Source organism: Muntiacus reevesi, chromosome 18, assembly GCF_963930625.1.
Source record: "Muntiacus reevesi chromosome 18, mMunRee1.1, whole genome shotgun sequence".
NCBI lineage: Eukaryota > Metazoa > Chordata > Mammalia > Artiodactyla > Cervidae > Muntiacus > Muntiacus reevesi.
The window spans coordinates 13,870,941-13,894,016 of NC_089266.1; the positions used below are offsets into that span (position 1 = coordinate 13,870,941).

Here is a 23,076-nt window from a genome sequence, read left to right on the forward strand (position 1 = left end):
AAAGTTCCTTTTCATTTTATGAATAAATGGAGTTTTATTCTTAACAGCATATTAAAATATTTTCTTGTCAATAAATATTTACATAATTTTAATGGTTATATTTCAGCATACTGTTTGTCATCCTTAATAAATATCAGTATTTTGTTATTGTGCATATATGGTTGTATTTGATATTTCTGCTAAGTATAGCCTTTTGTAATAATGCTTTTTTTGGGATAATAATGCTGTTGAATATGAATCTTTATGTAGGGCTCCTGTTTCAAGCAAAAAACTGAAGCACATAGGTATAAAAATTATATTGTATACAAGTTTTCAATAGAACTTAAATTTTGTGCTTAGGAGTTGAAGTAGAGGTTGTTTTCTTGGAGCAGAAAGATGTAAATTTCTGTCATGATCCAATGGATCAGGAAGGGTGCATATTGTAGACATCTTTAAAGCACTAGGCCATCCTGTTGGAATGTGTATAGGAGTGCTGTCCTCAACTTCAGTTTTGTTTTGCAATGTTAATATAAATTCAGAGAAAATGCAAAAGTAGTCTACTCTGTTGAAAAATAGTTTGTACAGCTTGAACAAACAGTGCTATATTATAAAATCTGTTTTTGTGGGGCAAAGGAAAATGGGATGTCTGAGTGGTTTTTTTTTCTTTCTCTCAAACAGCCTCATTCCAATCAGCAGTGTAATTGGAATGCAACTCCAGTCTGGAGGAGGAAGGGGAATTTTTGGCAAGAAGATGCTGGGCAGTTGGGAGTTTAATTCAGGTTTAGTATAGGCAGCCGTGCATTATGAGCACAGCTCAGTCAGAGCAGCAGTGATATTCTGTTTCTACAGTGGGGAGTTGTACTCTGGTATTATTAGATCGTGTGTTACATATAGATAACTTTTCCAACCAGAAAAAGGAATTACCAACTTAAATGGTAATATTTATTGCATCTGAACTTCTGGACATGGTTTCCTCCAATCACTGCCTCAAATAAAATATACTGAAGAAGATTTTTGTGAAATTTAAAAATATTGCTTGAGAAAACAGCAACAAAGAAAGGCATTTATGGCATGATATTTGAATTGTACCTGACCAACAAGCTCTGAGCGCAGAGGACTGTGTCTTATTTATCTTTGTATCTGCAGAATCTGTGGTCGCACTTGGCACCAAGCAGCTGTTCAGGAAATGTGAATGAAGGAGTGTTCCCTTCTCATTGAGCATCTCAAGATGGTCACATCTACTTGTATGTGAAATACAGGAGGAGTTACCAGTGTACCAGCAAGGCTGGTCTTACCTTATTTTGATTATCTCCTCTATTTCAAACCCACCTATCTGCTGAAGAATAGAATAGCTAGAACAGGTTTAGGTTTTGGGAGAATAGACTTAGGAGTGAGAAATGCTTGGAAGCAATTTGAGAAGGGTAGTAGCATGATTATATTAGTCTCGTAAAATTAATCTAGTATAAATCTACAGGCTGTGTGAGACTTGGTCCCTAATGGAATCCGAAATGGTGGTACTGTGCTGGTGTAATGCTGTAGTTCACATTACTCAAAATTGACATATGGCTGTTAAATATCTGAAGTCCTGTATAATGTTTCAATACAGAAATTAGTGGAAGTTCATTGAGTTATATTCTTAAGAATTATGTACTTTTCTTTGTAACTTATTTCAAGAGAAAACTTACTAAACATTGAAAATTTTTAAATATTGATATCTGTCTAGGGGTAAGTCTATACTCTTTAGCCTTTGTTCTGGCCCTCACACCCACCTTACAAGATTTCTCTCCTGCTAGTCCCTTCCTGTAATTTCTCAATTCCTGTGTTTCTCAACATTATTTTTACCTCTCTCCTGTAATAATCATTTATAAAACAAAAATGGAAGTTCTTCCTCACTGCTACCCTTCCCTAGTGCCACAATTCCTAGTCTTGGCTCAACTTTCTATAGTTTCTGTTACAAAAAGTGGTAGATTGACAGATATAAATTTGTGCAAATATAAATGTTAAATTACACTACAAATATAAAAACACATTGTAATATTATACATATATTTCTCAGGAGATTCTGATGTATACCTCCTTAGTTGAGAATTTGTTACAGTGACAAATAGGAGTTTGTCCTAGTGAAATTCATTACCTCACTGAGCATTTACTGAGCTCTTACGATTGGTACCGAGGATGAAAAGAGCAGTGGGCTATGGTTCTAGGACCCAGAGTACACTCCCAAGAAAAGGAACAGTAAAGACTCCAAGGGCTAAAATGGAATTTATGTGAATAAATACCAGAATCTCAAATGGTGGTTGAAAATTTCGTTTGAAGATTTACAAGTGCACTCTTTTGCTACTAGGATGTAAATAATTAAAAGATTGTCTGGAGCTGTTGAAATGTAGTGTTAAAGTTGGCACTCTGACCAGACTTGATATTTCTTTGTTTTAAATTAATCTTGTTTCTCTTGTGTTATTTTCCTTAGTCTCAGAGTTGCTATAATTTCTCTTTATAAACTTTGAACCTGACTTTAAAGTTCTTTCTTCTTTTGATTTTTTCAGTTACTCTTTAAAACTTAGTCATATATTAGCAACATCATACTTGTGGTTAAAAGAAAAGATGTCAAATATGATCTGATGAGTATCTTTTAAATAGCGGGAAATGATAATAACGTTGTATAAGCCAAAACTATGATTACTTGCAGACTGGTAATCTACCACATAGTATAAGAAGTCCCCCTTTCAGTGAAATTATTTTAGATTATTTTGGAGTTTGTTTTTACTCATGTAGCATTTTACCAAGTGCCCATTGAATGTCTGGTGCAGTGTTTGCTTGGTGCGGGGGTGTAAAGAAATGATGCAGACATGATTTATGCTGAATGGAGTTTACCAGCTCTGGTTACAAGCAACATTCTAAACTTAAAAACATAGTAACGTGCGACAAGTGCTTGGGATAAGTATGGGCTTCTGTGGAAATACAAGTGGGCAAAAGGTTGAGAGAAACATGTTCTGAAAAGCTTCCTTCTCTTTTGAGACCTAAATATGGGTAGTTGAAGGAGCCTGGGGCAGATGTTTCGGGCAGAGAGAATGGCACATGAAGGCTGTGGTGAGAGAATATATTTTAGAATGTGAAGGTTTAGTGTGGCTGGATCTTGGACTTGGATGCTTGAAGAAGAGGGGTGGTGATGGACAACAAGGTCAGAGAGGTAAGCAGGAGCCAGGGTCTGATGGGCTTGTAAGCCAAATAGGTTTTGGGCTTGAAGACCTTGGCAGTATTAAGGATGGAGGTCAATAGAGGAGACAAGAGATACGAGGTTCCTGAGAAAGTGGGAGGGTTGGGTATGTGGTCCAGAGCACCAGTGGAAGGACTGTTTTGAGGAGTGTTTTACACATGTTTTGGAACGTTATAGGAAGAGAAATGGATGGAATGAATTAAATAATATTTTTAGAAAGATCATTTTAGGTCTAGTGTGGAGACCTGATTGGAGGCAGTTGAGGCTTAAGGCAGGGGACTGATTGGGAGGCTGTTGTAATGACTTAAACAGTAGTTGATGGTGGTCTGCATAGGTGTAATGGCAGTAATAATATTGAGAAGTGGACAGATGAAGGATATTTAGAGGCAGAGTTGGTTGGAAATGTTAATTGCCAAGAGGTGGGGAGGGGGTAGTGTAGTGAAGGTTGCTGCGGAGGTTTCTGGCTGGGTGGAAAGCAAAGATATTTATTGAAAGAAAGTTAACTGGAGAAGGAGTTTGAGGGAAAGGGGGATAGTGACTTTTATTTGAGGGTGTATTTGGTGTGCCTGTATGGACCTGGAGTTCAAGAGAGAGCTGAGGGTTGGGTTATAGATTGAGGTGTCATCAAAATGGTAAAGACCAGGGAGAATGTATGAAAAATGGCTCTTCAAATTTATTTTTCAAGACAGGAGGAGCTTTGTCAAACTGTCATAACTATGAACTTTCTCCCCAGAAGAGTACACATGGATATAACAATTTTTATTTTCCTCGTCCACTCTGGTTTATTTCAAGATATTGAATATAGTCCCCTGTGCTATACAGTAGTACCTTGTTGTTTATCTGTTTGAATCCCAAACGCCTAATTTATCCCTCCGCTAACCCTTTTCTGCTTTGGTAACCGTAAGTTTGTTCTCTATGTCTGTGAATCTCTTTCTGTTTTGTAAATAAGTTCATTTGTATCATATCTTAGATTTCACATATAAGTGATGGCATATAGTATTTGTCTTTCTGTTTCTGATTTACTTCACTTAAAGTATGGTAAACTCTACGTCCACCCATGTAGTTGCAAATAGCAGTTTTTCTTTTTTTATGGCTCAGTAGTATTCCTGTGTATGTGTGTATCACATCTTTTTAATCCATTTATCTGTTGATGGACATTCATGTTGCTTCCTTGTCTTGGCTATTGTAAGTAGTGCCGCTATGAACATTGGGGTACACGTATCTTTTGGAATTAACATTCTCTCCAGATATATGCCCAGTAGTGGGATTACTGAATCATGTGGCAACTCTGTGTTTTGAGGAACCTCCATATTGTTTTCCATAGTGGCTGCACCAGCTTCATCCCCACCGACAGTGTAGGAGGGTTCCGTTTTCTTCACACCCTCACTAGCATTTATTATTTGTCGGCTCTTTAATGATGGCCATTCTGACTGGGGTGAGGTGATAACCTCATTGTATTTTGGATTTTCATTTCTCTAATATTAGTGTTGAGCCTCTTTCCACGTGTCTGTTGGCCATCTGTATATCTTATTTGGAGTAGTATTACTACTCCTTTACTAGTAGTTGAGATCTTCTGCCCATTTTTTGACTGGGTTTTTTTGTTTGTTTGTTTTTCTTACTGAGTTTTATGAGCTGTTGGTATATTTTGGAAATTAAGCCCTTGTTGGTTGCATTGTTTGCAAATGTTTTCTCCTATTCTGTAGGTTGTTTTTTTGTTTATGATTTTCTTTGCTGTGTAAAAGCTTATAAATTTGATTAGTCCCGTTTGTTTATTTTTGCTTTATTTCTGTTGTCTTGGAGACTGACCCAAGAAACCATTGATATGATTTATGTCAGAGAATGCTTTGCCTGTATTCTCTTCTGGGAGTTTTATGGTGTCATGTCTTATATTTAAATCTTTAAGCCAGTTTAAGATTTTTTGTGTGTATGGTGTGAGAGACTGTTCTAACTTCAGTGATTTACATGTGGCTCTCCAGTTTTTCCAGTACCACTTGTTGAAGAGACTGTCTTTACTCCATTGTATATTCTTGCCTTGTTATGGATTAATTGACTATGGGTTTGCAGGTCTGTTTCTGGGCTCTGTTCTGTTCCACTGATCCATATGTATTTGTGGCAGTACTGTACTGTTTGATTACTGTAACTTTGTAGTATTATTTGAGGTTTGGGAAAGTTATGCCTCCTTCTTTGTTCTTTCTCCTTAGGATTGCTTTGGCAATTCTGATTCTTTGATGGTTTCATAAAAATTTTAGGTTTATTTGTTCTGGTTCTGGGAAAAATGCCGTGGGTAATTTGATAGGGATAACATTAAATCTGTAGATGGCCTTGAGTAGTATGGCCATTTTAACAGTGTTCTTCGAATCCAAGAGCATGGGATATCTTTCCATTTCTTTGTTGTTTGTTTTTATTTTTGTCTGTGCTGAGTCTTCATTGCTACATGTGGACTTCGCTAGTTAGAGCGATCGGGGGCTACTGTCTAGTTGGAGCAGGTGGGGGCCACTTTCTTGGTGCGGTGCTCAGGCTTCTCATGCACCGGCTTCTCTGTTGCAGATCACAGGCTGTAGAGCTTCAGTGGTTGTGGCTCGTGGGCTCTAGAGCATGGGCTCAGTAGTTGTGGTACACAGGCTTAGTTGCTCCACTGCATGTGGTCTGGGACCAGGGATTGAACCAGTGTCCCTGCATTGCAAGGTGGATTCTTAACCACTGAACCACCAGGGACGCTGCTTTCCATCTTTGAGTCCTCTTCAGTTTCCTTTATGAGTGTTTCATAGTGCTCAGCATAGAAGTCTTTTACCTCCTTGGTGAGGTTTATTCCTATGGTGTTTTTTTTTTAGATGCAATTTCAGAAGAGATTTTTTTTTCCTTGTTCTTTCTCATATTTCACTGTTAGTGTAAAGAAATGTGACAGATTTCTGCACGATAATCTTGTATTCTGATACCTTGCTGAATTTAAGAGTACTAGTGGGTTTTATGTGTGTCTTTAGTGTTTTCTAATGTATAGTAGTATCATGTCATCTGCATCAATGCTGGTTGAATAGAAGTGAGAGTGGACATCCTTGTCTTGTTCCAGATTTTGGCAGGAGGTCTTTCTGCTTTTCAATGTTGAATGTTATGTTGGCTGTGGGTTTGTCATAAATAGCTTTTATTATGTTGAGAAATGTTTTCTCTGTAGTTTCTGTCATGAATGGATAGTGAATTTTATCAAATGTTTTTTCTGCACCCATTGAGATGATAATGTGGCTTTTTTTTGGTCTTTCATTGATGTGATGTATTACGTTGATTGATTTTCATATGTTGGACCATCCTTGTGACTGTGGGATGAATCTAGCTTGATCGTGGTATATGATCTTCTTTATGTGTTGTTGGATTCAGTTTGCTAATATTTTGTTGAGCATGTAACAGTTTACATATAATTCCAAGATTTATAGGATGGACATCTGTGCTTCTTAGGTTACAGAGTAAAAGAGGACCTGAGTAAGGTACATCTCTGAAGAACCTCAACTTTTATGGATGGAGCAAAGGAGAGAGATCTGGCAAAGAAGACTTAGAATAAATTTTATACTTGAGTTGTTTATGGTACATATACACAATGGAGTATTACTCAGCCATAAAAAGGAATGCATTTGACTCAGTTCTGATGAGGTGGATGAACCTAGAGCCTATTATACAGAGTGAAGTAAATCAGAAAGAAAAAGATAAATATTGTATGTTCATGCATATAAGTGGAATCTAGAAAGATGGTACTCATGAACCTGTCTGCAGGGCAGCAGTGAGACACAGACGTAGAGGACAGACTTGTGGACACAGGCGGGAAAGGAGAGGGTGGGGCAGATTGAGAGAGTAGCATTGAGGCATGCACACTACCGTTTGTAAAATTAGACAGCCAGTGGGAATTTGCTGTATGATGCAGGGAGCTCAAACCCGGGGCTCTGTGACAACCTGGAGGGGTGGGATGGGTTGGGAGGTGAGAGGGAGATTCAAGAGGGAGGGGACATATGCAAACCTATGGCTGATTCATGTTGCTATCTGGCAGAAGCCAACACAATATTGTAAGGCAGTTATCCTCCAATTAAAAATAACTTAATTTAAAAAATTACACTTGATGTAAATTTTATGTTGGGTGTTAAGCAGAAACCAAAAGTAGAGAGGGGTTCCAGAAGAGGGACTAGTCAGTAGTGGCAAATGCCCCTCAGGGGCAAGTGCAATAAAGAATGAAAAGCGTCGATTGGATGGATTTAGTAATTAGGTCCCCAGTGCTTTGGAGAAGCAGTGTAGAGGCAATGGTGAGAGGAGAAGCCAAACTACAGTTAATTGAGGCATTAGTGGGTGTTAAAGAAGTGAAGTCCCAAAGTGTACACAGTGTTTTAGGAAGTAGTTCCGTTTTGGAAGAAAAGAGGTAAGATGGTGGCTGGAGTGGAGAGGCATGGGCAAGACTTTGGTGTATGTAAATACGGACGGGGCCATCACTAGAGGAAATGGGGGACAAGTTCTTGAGAAAGGGATGGGTTGGGTATGAAATCCATAGCACAATCGGAAGGATGCCCTTAGGAGAGTGAACATTGTAAGCAGAAGGAAGGAAAAAATAACGAGTGTTAAAACAGTGTGTTTGTAGGCTTGTTGACAAGAAGTTGGAGAACTTCCCGTGTATTTTTTTCTCTGAAGTAGGATGTGCAGTTATTTATGTTTTGAATCATAGAATGGTGGTTTAAAAATTACCAATACCTTGTCAATACTGCAGGTTATGATGTGGATTTATATATGTGTTGTATGGCTTCCCTGGTGGCTCAGTGGTAGAGAATCTGCCTGCCAATGCAGGAGACATGTGTTCAGTCCCTGGGTAGGGAAGAGCCCCTGGAGAAGGAAATAGCAACCCACTCCAGTATTCTAACAGAGAAGGCAATGGCACCCCACTCCAGTACTCTTGCCTGGAGAATCCCAGGGACGGGGGAGCCTGGTGGGCTGCCGTCTGTGGGGTCGCACAGGGTCGGACACGACTAAAGCGACTTAGCAGCAGCCAATATTCTAATCTGAGAAATCCCACGGATAGAGGAGCCTAGCAGGCTACAGTTCATGGCATCGAAAAAGAGGTGGATACGACTTAGTGACTAAACAGCAACCTGTGTTGCTGAGAATTCTGTTCAGTTTATGTGATGATAACACAAGTTGAGGGAGGTTTTTTTTTTTTTTTAATGTTTTATCAGATCAGATTCCAAGTTCTCTATGACAACAGCACCCCTGTTCTTGGTTTTCTTGTTTTAAAAAAGATTTTTTTTTTTTTTGACCGTGCCACAAGGCATAGTGGATCTTAGTTCCCCAACCAGGGCTTGCATGCACAGCGCCTGCAGTGGAGGTGCAGAGTTTTCATCGCTGGACCCCAGGGAAGTCCCTCGGGAGGTGTTCTCCTCAACCAGCGTTCTGATTTGGTATTCTGAATTATAGTCTTGGTTTTCATGATTGAGTTTTTATGTTCCTAAACTGTCTCTAACACAGGGCCTGAGAGACCCTGACTAGTAAGTCAGTTTCTTGTGCTTACTTAATAAATTTTATTCATTTATCAGTGGCATCTGTCTTCAAGATTATTTTTATTTGCACTTTTAACAGTGGTTCATTTATTTAGACTTGTTCCCAAGGTTTGTTTCGTGAAATTTTACACGCTAAACTTCCAATAAGTGCAACTAATTGAACAAACCATTTAAAACTGTCAGTAGAAGTGGGTAGAAATTAGTCACACATTACTTTCATAGATATTTTATAAATTAAAATATAAATATATGGACATTGGTGGTTTCCCTTCACTTGTAACAAGTTTGAATTACAGAAGTTCAATGATTGCATAGGCAGAGGTTTTTAAATTGACATGTAATTCATGTACTGTAAAATTTATCCCTCTAAAGCATGTGCAGTCCAGTGATTTTAGAATTGATTTATTCACAAGGCTATGCAGCCATCACCGTGTAAGTAATCATTTAATGCAGGGTAATCCAGAGAATGTGGATTTGGGATATCTGTCTTAATATATTAACTTTTAGTTTTTGGAAGACATTGTCTGTCTTGTCATTTAGCCAGTGTTTCTGTGGAGTTTAGATGGAGAGAAATAACGATGTTATTTTTTTTTAAATGTCATCTATATCATTTAAGCTTTATTTTACTTATGATCCTCTTCAATATAAAATTATTTTACCCTTAAAATATATGTATATTAATCCTAATTTATCTATTTCCTCCTCAGAACTGTTTTTTTCCCTTGCTATGAAGCTACTCTGAGACTAGATCTTGATGGAAGATAGGAATTGGTTCTTTGTTAGAATACCAGATTTATAAACTTTCTTGCCCTCACCTGTTACTGGTAATCATTGGTGAAGTTGCAGCCAGCCACTGGTTCAGCTGTCTTTTGCTAAGCTTTAATCAAAGATTGTGATCGTATTTCATACCTTGCTATAAATAGTGTTTAATTATTATTCACTAGTGTTTCAAAATGTTTGACAGTGCGGCCTCACCATTTTAATTCTTCCCATGTATTTTTTGTTTTTTTTTTACAGTACTCTGTGCAAAAAACTTGGTGAAAAAGGATTTTTTCCGTAAGTAAATTAACTTTAAATCTTGTATATTGTATGTAGATTTTTTTGCAAAGCATTTTCAAAATTGTCTGGTTTAGGGATTTCTCTGTTCAGAAATATACTTATTGTTTTATGAGTTCTTTGACTGAGCCTTTTGACGTTACATTTCTTAAAGAGGATTTTGTGCTCTGTAGCCCCTTTCCCTTTATCTACTGAGGTCCCCAGCATGTTTGTGTGAAATGTGTGTGTGTGTGAAGTATACTGAAGGTGTGCATACTACTAGATTTCTAGAAGAGATATGAGATTATTTTGTAAACACTTTCTCCCTAACATTTTGTAGAAATTTTACCCATGCCTTCAGGAGTTATTAGAATGCAGTGAAGTCATTCAGCCTGCTTGGAATTTCCAGGGTGTAGGAAAGAAATCCCTGCCTCATTTGATCATAGAAGCTCATAATGTCTCAGACGCCAAAAGAGACATTTACTTACTGTATTTGCAGTGTCTTTGCCGATCAGTTGTGATATTTTTTTGTGGCTTTATTTAGGATTAAGTTTTGTGAGGGAGGATTGGGAAGTGCCCCTCACACATATTTAAAATCTTTACCCTATAATATTAGACTTCACATTAGCTTTAAATTTTTGAGTAAAAATGATATAATTTTTTTGTTAAAAAAAAAGTCTAAGCCAGCAAAATTTGATAGACAAAATATTTCAAGTTAGAAATAGAGAAGTTCATTTTTAAAGTTCAGGTCCTACCAGCCAGCAAAAACTGGCTATATGCTAATTAACATATAACTTTAATTTTAATTTTCAAGGTTTGATTAAAAGAAGTAATAAAAAAAAAATTAAAAAAAAAGAAGTAATAAGCTCTTGATCTATTTTAAATTATATTTAATTCATTCCACTTAAATTTTTAATTACTTCATGCTTCCTAGAGGAGCACCTTAAAGTTTATAAAATAACATTAACTATGTAAATTATGGTATGCTTATATGGTAAAGCAATTAAACAGGATAATTTGGGATATAGTGAAGTGGTTTCCAGTTTATGTACCATATTTCTCTTACCCTGCAGCATGTCACAGGAGGAGAGGCCAGTGACCTCTTTCCTCGCTGCCCCCAGTCAGTGTCACCTTCACAGTGGCTACTGAACTATCCGCCTCTTCCCTGTAGCCGATAATATAAACTAATGTGTACTCCTTTTACCTTCCTTAAGATTGATCCAAGGTAGGATTGGATAGGCAGGTGACAAGGAGAAGAGGGAGTGAAAGTGAGGTGTCGTTTACCCACCCCCACTTACAGGACAACTGCTCTGGTTTTATTTTTTATTTTTTTCATTTATTTTTATTAGTTGGAGGCTAATTACAATATTGTAGTGGTTTTTGCCATACATTGACATGAATCAGCCATGGATTTACATGTGTTCCCCATCCCGATCCCTCCTCCCGCCTCCCTTTCAATGCTCTGGTTTTAAAGACAAAATCTTCAGTTTTATCTCCTTGCCTTCCTTCCCAAATTCTTTTCCTTCCTCTGGAGTCCCAAGACACCTTCTTCAATAAAGCATCAGATATCTTTGTCTCAGTCTTCCTAGGAAATCTAGAGGAATCTTACTCTAATTCTTTGTAAGCCCCTGAGAGCCTGTTATTACCAATTACATTATCTTTATCTGTCCATAAGTTGTATGTGAAAAAAAAGAAGGAAAGAAGGAAACCTTTCCCCTTTTTATTGGTGTAAGCAATAAAAATTGATTAAAAATCCTTGAGTTGTGAGGATGCTTCAGGGATAAGAAAACTAAAGGAAATTTGTGATTATCTTTGAAACCCAGGATGGAGAAAACGCTTGATGGCCTGGTGGGGAAAACAGGAAACCCATTCGTGAGGCTTTCAGGAGGGACTCAGCTGGGGATGGAACACCCCAGGTTCACGCTGGCACAGTCCTCCCTCTGTGGCAGATATATTTATTTTTGATATGTTTATATGTTGAGGGTTGCCCATATCAATTTCAGAGAAAGAGTTGAATAATAGTTCCTAAATCTCTCAATTAAATTTGAGTGAGAGTGTGTTTTTATTGATCAGAATGCTGTTATCATTGATACTGCAATATAGTTCTTTTTGCTTGTAGATCAATTTAAGTAATGTTGAATGAAAATGTAAATTTTAATATGAAGCATGACTATAGGCTGATACTATATATATTTAACTATAGGAAAAAATGCACAGACATGTGTTGTCTTTTGTAATTTGTATAATTTGAGATAATACTACCTTTGCTTTGAGACAATCTACCTTTTCTGAGAAAAGTTTTGCTAACTCATCTTTTGGAACTATTTTAAGGCTTACTGGCTTTTAAAAATATTACACCCCCGCTTCCTCTCAAATTTTGGCAGAAAAAAATTTCAAACACATAGGAACATGTAAAGAATTTTACAGTGAATATCCATCATCTACATTTTGTCATTAACTTCATTACATATCTATCCCTTTATCCATTGTGTTTCTTTAATAGTATCTGTTGTTAGTGTTTTTTTTTTTCTCTTTTTTTATTGGAGGATAATTGCTTCAATATTGTTTTGGCCTCTACATATATACAGTGGAATATTAAAGTCACTCAGTCGTGTCCAACTCTTTGTGACTCCATGGACACACCTGTCCTCTGTCCATGGAATTCTCCAAGCAAGAATACTGGAGTGGGTTAGCCATTCACTTCTCCAGGGGATGGAATATAACTCAGCTATGAAAAAGAACATATTCATTTTGTTTTTAAAAGAATGTTTTTATTAGTGTCAAGTTCTTTTTGTCTTTTATGCAACATTTAAATAAAATCTTTGTGTGTAAGATGCTTTGTTAAGGTGCTGTGTAGGCCAAATTGAAGTCACGGAGCTCCCGCGCATTCGGTTGAATGTTTTTTCCTCCCCCACCCCAGTCAAAGAAAAAGCTTTATTTTCTCTGCTGAGTAACTCACTTTTAAGTGGAAAATTTTGTCTCATTATTTGCAGCTTGTTAAGTGCATTACTGTAGTGAGGAAGTTCCTGAGTTTTAGCTATTTTATATGACTCAGAAATGATGGGGAGAATTGAGAAGTTTTTAAAAAGTATAGAAAATAGACACTTTATATTTACCACTAGAGGTCTCAACAACTTGTGAAAACTTTATCTTCTGACTGCATTAGGGGAACTTGACTCTCACATTAAATTCTTGTAGGATAAAATAATCAGGTAAGTTGAAACCCAGGTATTTTTTTGTTAGGGAAAAGAGCTTGTACTTTGTATTATATAACAGAAGGGAACATAGGAAGGTGAGATTCAGACTTTCATACTTAAATAAGGATCTAGAAGTCACATCTAGTGACTTATGTGTGAAAAAGTTGTTTTTCTCAGTCTTGACTCTTTAACTAGTTAGGCAACATTTAAGAGGAAAGCTAGAAATGTAATTTTTTTGGTTTTGTTTTTACTTAGAGACATACACTTATATGTTTATTTGTTTAGATAGTAGAATCAAAAGAACCAGATAAAATGGATTATAAAAATTATTACTACTGCAAGTAGAGGGGAAAGTATTCTTCCATTAGATGCATTTACAAATGGTTAGGATTTATTGAAGTACTCATATTAATAGTGCTAAACTGTGAGAAATACATAGTTACACAGATTGATACCCTCACTTGCCGAGGTTTTTCTTGAATACTTAATACTCTTAAATATTTGTCTTCTCTTATTTGGAGTTGCTATATCACAGAATCAGAATTGGGGAACTGGCTAGATGATTTCTGTCTGGCCTTGAATGTTGGCAGATTAGTATCTTGACTTAAAAAATTAGCATAGTTATCAAGGTACAAAGTTTCTGCAATTATCAACCAACACTTACCAGTATTTCCTTTTAGTATTTTCAGCTGTCTCTGGGAAATCTATGCTATCCCAATATATCTAACACCTGAATTGTTGTTTTGGTCCACCTTCTTCCCCTGAATTTTAAAATTCTACTCATCCTACTGTGTGAAAGTTAGAACAGCTTCTCCGTACCTTTAATCTTTCCTTCTCTGGATACCACTAGTAGACGGATGCGACAGTATTTTTATAGCAATGCTCAAAAATCTGAAACAGCTCCCTGTTCTCCATTTAAGTCATTCTAAGCCTTTATTTTCTGACTTTTACGCCTTTCTTACTAATCAGTCTGATCTCCCCAACAGTATTTACTTTTCACACTTTAGCACAATGGCTTTTATTAGATTGCTCAAAACCCTTCGAGTATTGTTACACCCTGTTTGGTACTCCTTCTGTTTGTTCTTTAGAAAGTGAAGTCGCTCAGTCATGTCCGACTCCTTGCGACCCCATGGACTGTAGCCCACCAGGCTCCTCTGTCCATGGGATTTTCCAGGCCAGAATGTTGGAATGGATAGCCATTTCCTTCTCCAGGGGATCTTCCTGACCCAGGGATTGAACCCGGGTCTCCCACATTGTAGGCAGACGCTTTACTGTCTCAGCCACCAGGGAATCCATTTGTTTTTTAAACCACAGAGAAGTCCCGTCCCCTCAAAAAGCGGGGGTAGGTGGGGAGCCTTTCTCTACTGTTCAGACTCAGATTGTTCTGCTTTTCTGAGCTCTTGTACTCATTGTTGAACCAGGTAGCAAATGAGAGGTATGATACAATGTAATGATTAAGAGCGTAAAATTAAGAACCAGACTGTGTGTGCCTGGGTTTAAGAGTCTACAGTTCAGACCCTGGCTCTCTACCTACTACTGTGTGACCTTAGGCTAGTTAATTAAGCCCTTTGTGCCTCAGTTTCCTCATCAGTAAAATAGAGACAGTAGTATTATTCACTCCATAGAGTAATTTTGAGGATTAAGAGGTTTAATATACATAAAGCATTTAGAATAGTGCCAGATATAGCATTATAAGTGTTTTCTTTATAATCAGTATGGTCAAAAACTTGCTTATCTTGGGGTTTTTATAATGCATGGTGTTTTAATATTCTCAGTTAGATAGGAAGCTCTTTTAAGGCAGGGTGTTAAATTTTTTGTTTCAGTTTCTTATCACTCATGGTAGTTATTCAGTAAAGAACTTTATGGGTAATTTGATTTCTTGGTAGCCTGTGTTCCCGTGTGAAAACTTCAGTAAGCTCTTTCTTTTACTGAGCTACTAAGGGAGGCCTTGGGAAAGCTCTGAGAGGGCCAGGTGTGTTTTAGGCATTCACCCCTCAGGGGTTAAAGGGCTGGTAAAGATGAATGACGACTTCTACCTTGTAAGGTAATCTCTAGACTTTGGTAGTTTAAGTGAGAGTTTTTGAGACCGGAGCAAGAAAAAAAAATGTAGGTTTTGATACTTAATGTAGAATTAGCTTTAATCTTAGTTTTAAAATGGACCACTTTTCATTTGTAGCTTAATGTTAAACTTTTTATGAAGAACGGAATAAGTCTTTTGTTTTGTAGCAAATGTTAGTCTTTATATAATTAATCTTCTTGTCAAAACATTCTTTAAACCCTGCCTTTTTCCCCCACCCTCCACAGGGCTTCCTGATCCATTTGCTAAGGTGGTGGTTGATGGATCTGGGCAGTGTCATTCTACAGATACTGTGAAGAATACACTCGATCCAAAATGGAATCAGCATTATGACCTGTAGGTTTAAATGGTTTATTTGAAATAAAAACATAGACTCAATATTATTTGATACAGTCTTTGAAAAGAATCACTGAATATGATCTGAGTTTGATCATGGTGTAATTTGATTGTCACAGGGGGATGCAAAACCTTGTGTGAAAATGAGGGGTCCTTAATAAGCCTATGAAGAACAAAATGTATACACAGTAAAGGGCAGGCGCGCGCCCCCCCCCACTTCATTCACATAAAGTATTAATTCACTTTAGGTCAGTTTGTTCAGTCACCAAGTCATGTCCGACTCTTTGCAGCCCCATGGACTGCAGCATGCCAGGCTTCCCTGTCCCTCACCGTCTCCTGAAGTTTGTCCAAGTTCATATCCATTACATTGGCAATGCCATCCAATCATCTCATCTTCTGTCATCCTCTTCTCCTTCTGCCTTCAATCTTTCCCAGCATCAGGATCTTTTCCAATGAGTTGGCTGTTTGCATCAGGTGCCCAAAGTATTGGAGCTTCAGCTTCAGCATCACTTCTTCCTAGTATTCAGGGTTGATTTCCTTTAAGATTGACTGGTTTGATCTGGTTGGGTCACTTATAAAATCAGAAATCATCAATGGAGTATACACATAGGCATTCTCTGTTTCTTATATGTATGATTTCTTCTAAAATTTTTTTAATTAATTTAATTTAATAAAAGCATATGTACCATTTTTAAAAAGGCAAATGATACTTTAGGACTTTTAATGGGAAAATTCTCATTCCTGATTCTAATTCTCGAGATAACTGTTTTCAATAACTTTGGCCATTGTAGAATTACCTGCTTCTAGGTATCATGCTTATTTATAGCATTTAATGTAAATATATATTTATCTAGTATTAGGTATTATTTTTAGTTTTTCTACCATATAAGATCATTTAGCTTTTACAGCTGATCTCTCATCCCATTCCTACAGCATCTATATGCCCCTTTCCTTCTCCCAGCCCTCCTATATATAGTTATTTGAACCTTTTTGTTTAAATCATATTGTTCTTTGTTTATGCTATTATGATCATGTAAAATATTCATGACCGAGTCATGTGGTGTGCAATGATTGTAATTTCTTTCTGGACACCTTTTTATTTTTATGAAATTAATAGCTGTCTAACCTTACCATTTGTTTAGTTTTCCATCTATCTCATTGAGCACTTCACAAACTCTCCTACAGTATATTTGAAATATAGTGCTCAATATTTACTGTGATTTTAATCTGGATACTTAGAGTCTTCAGTTATGGGAAACTTTTCTGTTTATTTAATGATCTATATGTGATTCCCTCTCCTCCATTGTATTTCTCTCTTTTTCTGGAACTCTTGTTATTTGGATGGTACCTCTCCTGAATTGATTATCATTTAGTTGTCCTTTTTCTCCCGTATTAAAAAAAAAGTCACAATAAAAAAATTTTTGTTCTAGTAAAAAGTAAAACCCACATCAAAATATTTGGGCTATTTTTCCCAGCATTCCTGTTTAATGTAATTTCTGCTCTCCAGTTTTTAATTTCCAATATCATTTTGTTTTTTCACTGTTTTTTTTTCCATAACTTTTATTTCCTGGAAGCAATATTTTCTTTAATGAGAGAAGTTTTATAATTGTAGTTTTTTTCTGTTGTGTAACCTCTCTCTGCTCAGGTTTCCTTTTTTTCTTTTCTGTTAGTCTGATTTGGGTTTCTGTCTTTTTATATTCAAGGAGAGGCACTTAAATGTTGATTGGAAACTCTCTGCCCATGGGTAGTGCTGACCTGCTTAGTAGGGGAGTCAGGAGTAACTGTGACATTTTTTGCACAGAATTCTTCCTTCTCCTTCCTGGGGGCTGTATTCTTGATCTGAAAGACATAAGGATGCTGGGAGATCTCTCCATTCACTAGATTAACCCCTCCTCTGAATACCCTGTTTTTATTATAGAATTTCACCTCCTCCCTCAGCTGTGCCTAGTGTCTCTGAGTGCTGCTGTGGTTGAGGATTAACTGGGTTAGGGAAGGGATTCAGGAGGTCTTTCCATCCCTTTTATTGATTTACTTTTTTAAATTGACTTGTTGATTTACACTTTCCATTCCTTTTAAGCACTTTTCGCTACTCCTTCTGTTTCAACCTCGTCATCACCATTGGAGTATATTAGGCTTACAGTTTGGGAATATTTCAGGGCTTGGTGACAACAATAGTCTTGTTTCAGGGAGTCTCAGAGAGAGACAGTCATTCAAGGATACAGGCTGACAGAAGTTTTCCTGTTTTCCATATATGTTACCAAGGTCTCTCTGGGCTTTGATATCCAGCCTCCCAACAGGATGCCTAAGCCAGTGGAGGGGTAGGCTTTAAGGCCTCAAGGAACTGGTATTTTAGCATACCTCTATAGCAGGCTTGCCAACTGGGAAACTGACTTTAGTGTGATTTTTTTGTTGTTGTTGTTTAATGTTTGGTTTGGGGTGATTTATCTGGTTAATACTTGATTCTGATTCTAGAATTTTTACACATCATGGAGGTACATAGTTACCGAATAAGCTCTGTTTAGGTTTATTTGAAAATTGATGCATGTGTACTGAATGATATTTTAGTCCAGATTTTTTCATTTGCAAGCCACAGAAATGAAATTCAAATTGGCTTCATTTTTGAAAAGTGTTGGCTTGTATAGTGAAACATATACACACTACTATATATAAAATAGATCCTCAACAGGGACCTATTGTGCAGCACAATAGGCGCTGTAATAACCTATATGGGAAAAGAATGTGATAAAGAATGAGTATGTGTATAACTGATTCACTTTGATGTACATCTGAAACCAACACAGCATTGTAAATATACTCCAGTATAAAATAAAAAATGTAAAAGTATTAGCTTGCATAATTAAAAGTGTAGGAGGGTAGGCATGCTTTAACACAGCTGAATCCAAGGCCTCAAGTGTGCCTTTTATGTTACTCCTTTAAAAGATTTAGTCCTTACTTAAGTGGTATAGGTTTTTTTTATATGTACCAGATGAATTTTTATGATATTACTGCTTTACTGAATGACACTTTAAGGTCAAGGTTGCTGGACCAAAAATTTGACCTCTTAGAGTCATTGAAATTTAGGGTTCTACTGATATAATTATTTTATTGTATTTTCGCATGGGATGACACCATGTTAACAATTGGCTGTGGTAGAGCTTCTCCACACTTCCAGGTGTATGCACAGACAAGTGTAGTAACGCTTTTCCCTGCTCTGCTTGTCTGCAGGCAGTGAAGTGAAATCTGCAAGAGTCCTGCTCGCTCAAGGCCTGCATACAGGAAAGAAGCAGGGGAAAAGCGTTACAATCAGCTTTTGTTCTACAGCATTTTAAAACATAACAGGTATGTCAGATTTTTGGTCTGTCAGCCTTGACAATGCCCCTTGAAAATGAACTGAGTATTCGCTGAGGTAATAGGTCATGTCATTGAAATATATTTAAAATGTGACTATGATAAAAGTTCTTCTAAGATTTTTGTTTTTGGAAAGAAGTAATCATTAACTTCCATAGAATTCTGTGACACTAGCTACTAAAATATTTTCTTTTATTAACAAAAATTGTTACTCAACCTGAAAGTGGCAAATGTGTTAAAGAATATATTAAAAATTCTTTTTAGACTTTACTTTTGAGCTTTTTTAAAAAAAAATTCAGTCCTGTGGATAGATTGAATTCAAACATATTTTGCGCTATCTAGCCATATTCTAAACATTTGTGGCTTTGGACTACAACAAAAAGGAAAGAAAACTTTTATATTAACTATTCATAGTTGCCAAGTTACTCATGCAGTCATTTTGGTTTTTTTAGGTATATTGGAAAGTCTGATTCAGTAACGATCAGTGTATGGAATCACAAGAAGATCCATAAAAAACAAGGTGCTGGATTTCTTGGTTGTGTTCGTCTTCTTTCCAATGCCATCAACCGCCTCAAAGACACTGGTTGTAAGTAGATAACAAGTGCTGTTAAAAATTCAAATATACAAATTTAAATATATACACGTATATGTATATTTTGATGGGGGAGGCAGGGGCAGGGGTCCGAAACCTAACTTCCCCTGTATATTTGAAACATTGATAAAAATTCCTGGTCTAAATTTATTTTGTTGACTTTTTCAAAACAAATGAAACATGTTAAGAATTCAGTTACGAGCACCGTAATCAAAGGAAGACCAGCATGCAGTGGTTGACGTTGTTCCTTACCGTAACTGGTCAGGCCAGTGTCAAGTCTGCTTTTACAGATGAGACAGGAGAGAAGAAGTGAGTTGCTTCTAAGTGATTAGTACCAGAACTGACTCAGACCCTTTTGTTAGTTTATAGTTGCCCTCTTATGAATACTTATGTTGTGTGTTGGGGCAGGGGGTTATTTGAAATGGTTAGATAAAAATAATGACAACAACGAACATTTTTGGACACTTATGTGCCAGCTACTGTGCTGAGAGTTTTACATAACTATCTGATCTAATTCTTAATATGTGGTAAATACTGTAATTATACATGAAAAAATAAAGCTTAGGGATAAATTGCTTAAGAACCAAATTGTTAAGTGGCAAGCTAAGATTTAGACTAAAGTGTTTCAAAATTTTTGGAGAAAAAAAATAACTGCTTGTTGGCACCATGTATTATGGTTTTTGAAATCTGAGTTTGTCAAAGCTTTTATTGAGACATTATATTAATATTAATAGTATGTGTGCAGTTAGATTTTTGAACATTTGCTTCATCATTAAACCTTAATTCTTGAAATGACTGGTCCAATTTCCAGTGGATTGTAGAAATTTACTATCACTCTATAGATGTTAGAATCTCTGATACCAACTTATTTTTTTTCCTTTTGTTATTGATTTGAAATAGATCAGAGGTTGGATCTTTGCAAACTTGGGCCAAATGACAATGATACAGTTAGAGGACAGATAGTAGGTAAGTGTGGAACTGAAAATTATATGAATTTTGGTTTAATTTAAGCTGACCTAAACTCTTAAGTCTGACACAACTAAGCAACTTAGCACAGCAAACTCTAAATACCTTTTAAATCAAAGTACAATAACTGTAGCTTTTGTAGCTTCATTGTACTGGCATGAATTAAATAAGTCATGTAAAATTATTTGAATACTGGATCCAGAGTCCAGGCCAACTTAATTTTTTTAAAAAGGAACAAAATATAAATAATGTAAAAAATAGGCTCCTAATGTGAAGAACTATTGATGCTTTAGGCAGGAATTTTTTTAAAGTATACAAATTCAGTAAAACTCTGAGATAAATCAAGATCTTCTCAAACTAGTTTTTGAGTAAGAAAAGCCAGTTTTATACTTTATGGTTTTAAAATAATCTTTACTAACTGAAAAAAAATAGGATGAGGAATAGCAGTATAGCACTGATTGGAGAAAGGGAAAATTGTTCCCTTACTCATAGGCCCTTACTGGACTAGTGGGGTTATCTTGAATTGACCCCATTATATAAAATTTCCTGAGACTTTTCTTAAGAATTAATAGATCGAGATTGATCAAGATACCTAGAATGGTGTAGGACACTGAGATGGGCTCCTTTGAAGCTTCTTAAAAAAGAAACATGCAATTGAAATCTTACCATCTGATTATAGAGCAGAATTTAGAATAAAATGATTGCATTATATGTGAGACTTCCCATGCAGTCCAGTGGTTAAGATTCTGTGCTTCGAACGCGGGGGCATAGGTTCAATTCCTGGTTGGGAAACTAAGATCCCACATGCTGTATGGCACGGCCAAATATATATATATATAAAAAATTGCCTTTTATGAACCTGTTAGAGAGGCTTTAGTTACAGAAAGTACTTGAAAGGCTTAAATTTAGAAGGCAATGAATTAGGTTCATGGTTAGGGAGTTGCCAGAGTAGCATCATAACAAAAGCCCTATTGTGGGTATCAGGGAAGTATCTAAACTATAGCATTATTCATAACTCCTGTCATTCTTAGATTGAAAAGGAAGTTAAAAACTAAAAAATGTGGAATACACAAGTATACCTTTCATGTGTTATGTTTCAAGTGCACTTATGGACTTTACTCTTGCCCGGAGACTCCCATGGACGGAGGAGTCTGGTGGGCTGCAGTCCATGGGGTCGCTAAGAGTCAGAGATGACTGAGCAATTTCACTTTCATGCATTGGAGAAGGAAATGGCAACCCACTCCAGTGTTCTTGCCTGGAGAATCCCAGGGACGGGGAAGCCTGGTGGGCTGCCGCCTATGGGGTCGCACAGAGTCGGACACGACTGAAGAGACTTAGCAACAGCAGCAGCAGCATGGACTGTGTTGCCCCATTAAGATAGGAAGAAAAGGAGTTAGACTCTCCTCCATGAACATGATAAAAGGTAGAAAACCTTAAAGGGAAAAATCTCATGGACAAAGAAATTGCAGAATTTAGTAGAAACTAAAGAGTGCGATTCATGGGGTCGCAAAGAGTCGGACACGACTGAGCAACTGAACTGAAAGAGTTCATTCTTAATTATTTAAATAGAAAAAAGACTATTAAAATAAGCTAATAAGCCAGATACCTTTTAAAAAGCAGTATTGTCAATTGCAGTAATTCTTTCTAGTTCTGTGACTCTTAGTGATGTTTTTGTTGTTTAATAGTAAGCCTTCAGTCCAGAGACCGAATAGGCACAGGAGGACAAGTGGTGGACTGCAGTCGTTTGTTTGATAATGATTTACCAGATGGGTAAGCTAAATTCATTGATAATATCCTTAAAATAATGAGCAATAAGTTGGTGTTTATACTTTAGAAATTTGCTGATCAGTTCCAGAGTCCTGGTTTTCCTTGTACTTAGAAAATTAGTGAGGAATCTTATCACAACAGATTAATAAAATAAGATATGAATTAATTATGAACGAAATTAGGTATGTTACATTTGTTTTACTTAAGAGTTTTGACTGGGAAAAAAATCAAATTGCTTGACAGATATAAATCTATTGTAAATATTATATATTCAAAACAAAAGCTTTTTTGTTTGATTAAATTATTCAAAACATGGCATATACATACTGAATCTGAGACATTGCTCTATTTAAAGGGATGGGATACAGAATTTGTGTAATGGTAATTACAATAACATAGTAACATTTATTGAGCCTACAAGTGTTAGTTAGCACTTTATATCATTTATCATTACATGATATACATAATATTTAATTCTCATAGCATGTGATTCTGGAGTTAGACCATTAGGGTTTCAATCCTTACCCTTCTGTTTACTAGCTTTATAAGTTTAATCCATTTATTTGGCTTTTGTAAACTTTAGTTTATATTTATCAAAGAGGATAATGATGGTAGTGCACATGCCTTAAATACTTGTGAGGATGAAATGAAATCATTGATGTAGCACAATGTCTTACATATAGCAAGTGCTTAATAAATAATTAGCTACTGTTACTACTACCATTACTCCTGCTACCACCCTCATGCATTTTACAGGCTTAAGAAACTGAGACTCAAGAGAAGTTATGTATTTTGCCAAAGGCCACATAAAAATGGCAGAACTGGAACACAGTTTTGAGGGAGAAGTTTAGGATGAAATAACTAATCAATATTGACAGATTACAAAAGTGTAAGGCTAATTATTCTAAATTTGTTCTACATCATTGTACTGTAATTGTAATCACAGTGGGGGGGGGGACCTGCAAGTGTCTCTTTATTTTCTTTTTTTTTCGCCAGTGGCTTGGTGGAATATTAACACTACTGTAGTTACCCAATTTTTTTGTTAT

The 23,076-nt window shown here is 36.5% G+C and overlaps 1 protein-coding gene across 1 annotated transcript in view; it reads left to right on the plus strand.

The window, feature by feature from the left end:
- Positions 1-23,076, plus strand: part of SMURF2 (SMAD specific E3 ubiquitin protein ligase 2) — a 109,282-nt gene that overhangs the window by 56,715 nt on the left and 29,491 nt on the right. The window contains exons 2-6 of the mRNA XM_065908530.1: positions 9,730-9,768; positions 15,249-15,357; positions 19,158-19,291; positions 20,198-20,263; positions 21,949-22,033. Coding sequence (XP_065764602.1) covers positions 9,730-9,768; positions 15,249-15,357; positions 19,158-19,291; positions 20,198-20,263; positions 21,949-22,033 — 433 coding nt within the window. The remainder of the gene's footprint in view (positions 1-9,729; positions 9,769-15,248; positions 15,358-19,157; positions 19,292-20,197; positions 20,264-21,948; positions 22,034-23,076) is intronic.